General features: G+C 43.9%; 1 protein-coding gene across 3 annotated transcripts in view; it reads right to left on the bottom strand.

Annotated features, from left to right (window-relative positions):
* Window positions 1-1785: 1785 nt before the first annotated feature.
* The window catches only part of LOC133424974 (NACHT, LRR and PYD domains-containing protein 3-like), a 35594-nt gene continuing 29265 nt past the window's right edge, over window positions 1786-8114 (bottom strand). For 2 of the 3 annotated variants that reach the window (XM_061715599.1, XM_061715615.1), the window contains 4 exons: window positions 7220-7393; window positions 3706-3858; window positions 2965-3011; window positions 1786-2834 (listed from right to left, as the gene is read on the bottom strand). In XM_061715599.1, the coding sequence (XP_061571583.1) occupies window positions 2302-2834; window positions 2965-3011; window positions 3706-3858; window positions 7220-7393 (907 nt within the window). In that variant the 3' untranslated portion in view covers window positions 1786-2301. The remainder of the gene's footprint in view (window positions 2835-2964; window positions 3012-3705; window positions 3859-7219; window positions 7394-8114) is intronic. The other variant, XM_061715607.1, reaches the window with a different exon arrangement.

Here is an 8114-nt window from a genome sequence, read left to right as displayed (position 1 = left end):
AATGTACATAAAAATAATTATAGTACAGTGTAAAATCAACAAGGCCGACCCCCGGGACCCTGAACATGAAGAAGCAGTTCTAGATGATGGATGGATCATCTTATTCATACAATGAATGAATTATGAAAGAATGAATGAATGAAAAAATGAATTATCTTTATTTCGGTCTTGTACACACTTTTTTACAAAACAAGATGAAAAGGTAAAATAAACATTTCTTTTGCCGAAAAGGTGTAGCTGAAGCCGAAGCTTATAGTGCCTACCCTTTTTATCTTATGATCAGCTTAAATATGAGATTAGCATTACCCCGTGGAAACAATGCATGAAAAAGACAAAAATAAAGAAGACAAAATATAAAATTGACATTTCACATTCTAGAATGTTTTTGATAATATACTTTATAGTGTTTTATATTTATTTACAATATTTTCTTTAAACATTTCCTTAAACTTGAAGATAAAACTGCACATTTTTAGGTCGTTGTCACAACTATTCCATATTTCTCTTGCCTTAATTGATGTACATCTCTTTTTAATATTTGTTCTTTCTGTCGTCGTCTCAAACATGAGTTTCCCCCTCAGGTCAGAGCGGTTTCTTTTATTTGGAACAAATCCTGAATGTAGTTTGGAGCAGTTTCTGCTGGGCTTTAAAGGCAAATAGAACCGTTTTCCGCTCTACTATGTCATGGAATCTTAGAGTATTATATTTAATAAAGAGATTATTTGTTGGTTTATAATAGTCAGATCTATTAATTAGGGCCCGAGCACTTACAGTGCGAAGGCCCTATTGTATCTGTAGGAATTTTTATTGTCGTTATTCTTTCTTCTGACGAAAGGAGGGCCTTTTTTCCCCCTAAACGTGCCCCAAAAGTCACCAAATTTTGCACGCAAGCCAGGCCTGGTGATAAATGTGATATTTAATGGTTTGCATTAATGGGCGTGGCCTAATGGCTCAACAGCGCCCCCTAGAAAACTTTGTGCCTCAAGCCCCATAATACGGTTTGATGTACATGCACGAAAATCGGTACACACCTGTATCATGTCGCAACTTAAAGAAAAGTCTCTTGGCGCCATGGCCGGAACCGAACAGGAAGTCGGCCATTTTGAATTAATCGTGTAATTTTGGTGCAATTTAAGCCATTTCTTCTGCAGTTAATACGGCCCGAACCGTAACGTGCACCCAGGTGTGTTATACATCAAAATGTGCGTCTCCATCCTGCGACTACGCGCATTACTTTTCTCTTTCAAAGGCGTTACCGTGGCGACCCCCTTCATCTGATTGGTCCATATTTGATAGTTCCCCAAAAGTCACCAAAGTTTGCACCAAGCCAGGCCTGGTGATAAATTCGATATTTCATGGTTTGCATTAATGGGCGTGGCCTAATGGCTCGACAGCGCCCCCTAGAAAACTTTTCTCTGCCATAACTTTTTAATGGTTTGACATAGAGAGTCGTGGGGGGTGTCATTTCTGATATGCTTATGAGTTGTGAAGTGGCGTTGTTCTCCAGCAGTTCTGACTGAAAGCAAGCATTAACAAACTGTTCCCAGCATCAACATGTCTGGTTGTTGCGTATACGGTTATACGAATCGCTATTCCACCGGCGGACTAAAGTTTTATAGGATTCCGACAGGATCAGGATCATTTCAGAGCAACCGGTGCTCCTGCGGCGGCTCGTACCTTCAGGGACATCGAAGTCTCTGGCCCGCAGGAACTTGAGGAGGAAGAGGTCGGAGGGGCCGGTGGGGTCCCCGGGAACCCCGCACACCCACGCTCCGCCCGCCGCTGCAGGCTCTCCAGGGCTGGCCAGAGCCGCTCCGGATCCTCCGGGAGCCGATCCGGGAGCTCAGGGATCCGCTGGCCGCTCATGACCCTCTCAGTCCGGGTTCGAGGCTCCGCGGTGAGGGGGGAGGGGCCGCCCCGCGACGACAACCCATTTGGCCACTTGCTAACGTCTTCAACCCACTCATTAATAGAACACAGATCTGGAAGTCGGACACCATTTGTCAAAGTCAACTTGTTAAGGTAACATTTGCGATCTTTAGTTGATAATCCCCTTACATAGCTTGACACGCTGTTCATCTCCGCCAGCTTCTGTTGCCAAAATGCGCGCGCATACGTTCTACGTCATCATTGTTTACAAACAGAAAAAGGGTCTATAGATCGTGATATATCGTTGATTAAATTTCTTACAATATATCGTAGATATTGTGTATCGTGATATTATCGTTATCGTGGGCCACATATCGCCACAGTATTGAATCATGAGTTACTGTATCGTCCCACCCCTACTTGAGACTGAACTCAACACAGAGACACTGAAGAACCAGGCTTGAATCCGAACCTGAACCCAGGATAGAGAGGTTCAGTGAATGCGGTGTTGAAGGTGTGGAGGTGGATCAGTCTGTCAGAGGAGACGCTGTAGAAGGACAGAGTTCCAGCAGGAACGTCCACATACACTGCTACTCTGTCAGAGACTGAGGAAGAGGAGGAACAACATGTTACTCTCTTATTGTGATAGACACGGTACTGACCATGATCAGAACAAAACAGACTCCAGGAATGATCGTTCCCTCCAAACAAACAGTCTTTAGAGCTTCCTTTCCTGCTGATTCTTCTGTAACTCACTGATACAGAAACATCTCCTCTCCTCTGGACCTCCCAGTAACAGCGACCCGTCAGAACTTCTCTACACAGCAGCTGATGCCAGAAATCAAACCTGTCTGGATGATCAGGATATGACTGATCCTCCTCCACATCCATCATCTTCCTGTTTTTGTGAGACAGTTGGATGTTGTTGTGGACTGTGTTTGTGTCGATGGTGAGTTGACAGGAATCTGATGGAGAGAACCAACAACCCAGCTGCAGTTATTATTGATCTGTCATTGATCATTGATGGACTTATGAATGAGTGATGTGTCAGTGTGAAGATGGTTGAATGTGTGAATGAAATAAAAACACACTTACACTTCCTCAGACCTGGTGTCAACCATTGTTGTCCAGCAGGCTCCACCCTGAAAGGAGGAGGTGGGTCAGACCAGCACAGTCTCTTTCAGCAAACATGGACATTACATGGCTCTCACACACTGATGAAAGAACAGTCCAACACTTGGACAGATGCACTTGAATGCAGCATCTCTGAAGTCCTGTCCTGTGGTCGTCACCTTCCAGCACAGTTTCAACACATTCTTTTCATCTGATTTCATCTCTGCTGAATCAGCAGCAGGAGGAGACCATGTCATGGATGAGTGAAGGTGCAGCTGTTATTGGGCTGGGATGGGCCTGAAAACCACACTGCTGTGGTTCTGGGATGTTTACTGGGTCAAGAACGGCTTAGAGTTGTGAACTGCATCTATCAGCTCTGCTGCAGCACCAGATGAGCTGCAGCATCTCCATCTGCTCAAAGATCTCTTCTCAAAGTGTCATGGAAAACATTCACACATTATATGGTTTGTAACAAAAGGCTGTAAGTAACAGGGTGAGAAGAGGGGGGTATAAAACATGTAAATGCAGATGAAAGGGTCGGATCTCTTTTGTAATGTATACCTTCCTCTAAGAGGACTAGCATCCACATGTCGGGTGCAGGTATCTGTATTTTCCTCAGTGCAATTAACAAATTGCCACAACAAAATCCAGACAGCCACAAAGATGATGTCCACAACAACACAATGAAGAGTCCAGCACACTGATGTCCTTCTGTCTTCATACCTGAGAGTGTCCAGTCCCGCAGACAGAAGCTTCACCGCTGACTCTCCTGGATGGTTGTAGCTCAGGTCCAGCTCTCTCAGGTGGGAGGGGTAGGAGCTCAGAGCTGAGACCAGAGAAGCACAGCCTTCCTCTGAGATCTGACAGCCTGACAGCCTGCAGACACACAACACAACACACATGCAGAGACTCTGAGAGAACTGCTCTGAGACAAAGGCCCAGTCCCAATCCCCCCCCTAGTCCTACTTTTCAGCCCTATCCCTAAATTTTGCGCGTTCCCGTGAGGGTAGTGGTGTCCCAATTCCTCTTTGCATCTAGTGGTAGTGGCTGTAACGAGGGCTAGTGTGTATGAATCTAGCCCTTCACAGCGAGGGATTTCAGATGCTGACTCACCGACCAAGGGCCTGAGAAAAGTTCCCAGAATGCTTTACGTGGCGGACATTCCTTAGTTTTTAGTGAATAAAATCTATATTTGAGTTAGTTTCTGCATAAAAATGCGTTTTGATTACATTTCTAGCACGAAATATATATTTTACTTTCATAATATTCACTCAGTGGATGTACATAATCACTCGTTGTTGCTAAGATAAACTGAGCCCAGGTTGGGGATCTTAACAGTTACTTTTACGCCTGAAAAAATATTAAAACTTAATAAAGTGGCATATTAACAGCGCTACAGCTGTAATTAAAACAGCTTTTAGCTCTGGGCTTCCTGATATGGTGTGACGTATGTGCAAACGTAACTACGCAGTCGCTTACGTACCCGAACGTAAACCACGCAGTGACGTAGCAAGTGGTGTCCCAATTGTGTATAACATTTCATGTACAAGACAACTCAAAGGGGTTAAAATAAAAACATTTTAAAAAATGAATTAAAAATGTAAGAATTTAAATGCAGTAATTAAAGACGGACATACATAAGTAAGTAAAAAGGTTTTCAACTTGACTTGAAAACTCTCTACACAAGATTATAATTTTTTTCACACACACAATCATTTGTCGAGGCGGACATCAGCAGGTAATTTTCTGTTGCCTCCATGGAGAAGTAACTTAAAACAGAAGACAATGAATCACAGAGCAATGGTGGTGTGGAGTGTGTAATGGGAAATTTTGGTATAACATAGTATGCTTTAAGACTGATTAATGCACAAATCCTGTTTTCAAGTGAACATTCCTTGGACTCTGCCACACCCGCCCCTCAACCAGCGCCCAGACCTCAAGCAGAAGCACCAGCGCCCGGACCTCAACCAGTTGCGCCCCTTTATCCCCCTTTGCCTACAACCCCTCCTCCATCTTCACCCATTTCTCCAGCATCTCAGGAGATGCTGCAAGTGGAGATCGGAAAGATGAGGAGAGTGCTGGAAAGACTGACCATCAATCCCCCACCTACACTGGGCCCCTCCCGACCCTGGAGCCGCAGCAGCAGGGCACTGGAGACGCTGCTTCTGCGTCCTGTTGTGCCAGCCAGCCCACCACAGGTTGCTGAATAAAGAGGACTGGCACAAAGTTTACAGAGTGCGGGAAGAAGGAAAGGGAGAAAGCCGTGGCCTGGGGCGGGAGAGAGGCCGAAGACGCAGAGGAGGAGGCCGGGATGGAGGTGCGGAAAATTCGGACACTGGGCTCAGAAATTGTCGGTTTGTGCTGAAAGAGAACTGACTAGGGGTGGGGGAGAGAGCCGACGGGGGTGTCCGGTGGAGATGCGGGGCCGGCTGAGGGCATGCTGCAGACACGTGAGAGCACCCAAATACACAAAAACACATACACACAAGAACCTTGTTTTTCATTTATTGTAATAATTAATCTCATCATTGACCAGTATTTTGGACAACTGTGCCGTCGTGTGGGGTCGGCACGACGTAGGATCAAGCAGCCGTGCTGATTTCAGTGACAAGGCTAGGGTCCTGCGCCGATCTGAGGCCCGGTGACGGGTTTCCCCGAGCCAGGAGGGGCAGCTGACGTAAGAGACACTCTTCTCGATAGATCTAGGGCAGGGGTGTCCAAAGTCGGTCCTCGAGGGCCGCAGTCCTGCAAGTTTTAGTTGTTTCCCTGCATCAACACATCTGATTCTAATTAAGGGCCGTCCCCACCTTGTCATCAAAGTCTGGATAGTTCTGTCAATGACCAAGCTCCTTGTATCACGGTTTGATAAAAAAAGGGACACATCTAAAACATGCATGACACCGGCCCTCGAGGACCGACTTTGGACACCCCTGATCTAGGGGAATGGGTTTTTGTCTGTCTGTTTTGTCTAATGGTTGTCTTATCTAATGTTTTTGTCTAATGTTCATGACTGAAACTGTTTATTGACAATGTTGCGGTTTTCCAACATTGTGAAGTAAAGTTCAGCGCTAAAAACCAAACTGTCAAAAAGGAAAACTTATGAGCTGAAAGAAACTTAAGATGGCTGAAATAGCTGGCTAAAATAGCAGACAAATGGCTAAGCTGAAACTTATTCCTAAAATAATTTCTAAAAGACTCTTAGTCGACGAGAGACGTCCCTTAAACTATGAAATAAAGATTTTGGAAAAAAGAAAAAAAAATCTTGTGCGAAATAATATACGGAACCAACCTGATCTCACAAAAATCTGTGAAATGCCCACGACCTCTCACCACTATTTTCCGTGGTACCGACACGGAAAGTGGTATAATTCCGTGTGAGCACCACGGATATTGTAAAATTAAAACAATTAATTTAAATATCGCCTGTCTCCACTTCCTGGTTCAAAAGCTATTAAAAATGATATTTTGTGGCTGGACGACGCTCTGGCTAAGGTCTGGTTAGGTTAATGCACCACTTATGATTGGTTAGAAGTAGGAAACGCTTGTGGTTTTTGCTAAAAATAATAATTTCACATCACTTACCACCTCAGTCGTCATGGCAGCAAACAACATGGTTAAATACTCGAATTTACGTTAAATATTAGAAAATACGGTTAAATACTCGCCGTCAAAATACTGTTAAAAATAATCAAAACACCATTTAAACACTGTTAAAACAGCGTTAAAAACATGCTTTTACAAACTCACAGTAACAAACAGTACCTTGCGCGTCAAAAACGTATAACTTAGCCACTATAATAAAGAATAATATATACATAATAATAATGTCATAATCCGTGTATATATCACTACCACGGATCCCATTGACTTCGCATAGTACTATATCCGTGGTGCTCCCATTAAAACCTCAATAAAACACTGCTAAAACAGCGTTAAAAACATGCTTTTACAAACTGACAGTAACAAACAGTACCTTGCGCGACAAAAACTCATAATTTAGCCACTATAACGCACGTCCAATCACTGGGCCGGCGCTGGATACGTCACGCAGTGTGCGGAGGACACAAAATCTCTGTGTTGCCCCGAAAATTCTCTCTTCCCTCTTCATCAACCCAGCTGGTCAGTTCATCCGCTCTTGGCTTCGTGCCAAAGGGACTTCGGACCAGGCCGACCAGGCCGGGGGAGAGGGGAGGTCCGAGGCGCGCCCGCACCGGGACTGCACGCTTTAAATTCTGACCTGAGAGACTCCAGGTGACAGTGTGGACTCTCCAGTCCAGGACACAGCTTCTTCAGTCCTGAATCCTGCAGGTGGTTGTTACTCAGGTCCAGTTCTGTCAGACTGGAGGACTGAGAGCTGAGAACTGAGGACAGATCTGCACAGATGTTCTCTGAGAGGTTACAGACACTCAACCTGCAGAGGAGATTAAAGAGAGATCATGAGGTTATTTAGGAAGGTTTGAGTATAACATTTCATGTAAAAGACAACTCAGAGGGTTTAAAATAAAAACATCTTACAAAATGACTTAAAACTTTAAGAATTGAAATGCAGTAATTAAGACAGACAGACATAAGTAAATAAAAAGATTTTCAACTTGACTTATGGCTATAGTTTCAGCATCCCTGCACCAGACAAAACACCAGAAAACTCTCTACAGAATATTATCATTTTTTTCACAAACAATCATTTGTCGAGGCAGACATCAGCAGGTTATTTTCTGTTGCCTCCATGTAGAAGTCACTTAAAACAGAAGACAATGAATCACAGAGCGATGGTGGTGTGGAGTGAATTACCAGACCTTTGGACTTTAGATAATATCATAAGCTTTTAAAAGAAGCTCAAGTTATTTTTGTTTACTCAGGAGAATAAAATTGACTGTTAAGAATTTAGCTATTAATTTGTTTATTGTGTTGATACTGTTTCCTTTTCCTCTATTTCTTGTGTCTGTGTTAATGAATCGGGTTAGTCAGTCCCACATAGGTCCGAACTAGATCGGGTTCAGGTGTTTACATGCAGTTTAAAAGTCTGAACGATGTCTAATCCGATCTGCAACCCGATTGAATTGCTGCATGTAAACGTGCTGACTGACTAACTTAATCGGGTTTGAGCACCTAGATAACCCAGTCGCAATTGG

This window comes from Cololabis saira, chromosome 3 (assembly GCF_033807715.1).
Source record: "Cololabis saira isolate AMF1-May2022 chromosome 3, fColSai1.1, whole genome shotgun sequence".
Classification (NCBI taxonomy): Eukaryota; Metazoa; Chordata; class Actinopteri; order Beloniformes; family Belonidae; genus Cololabis; species Cololabis saira.
Note: the sequence above shows the minus strand (reverse complement) of the source record. Positions and strands in the feature narration are given on the sequence as shown.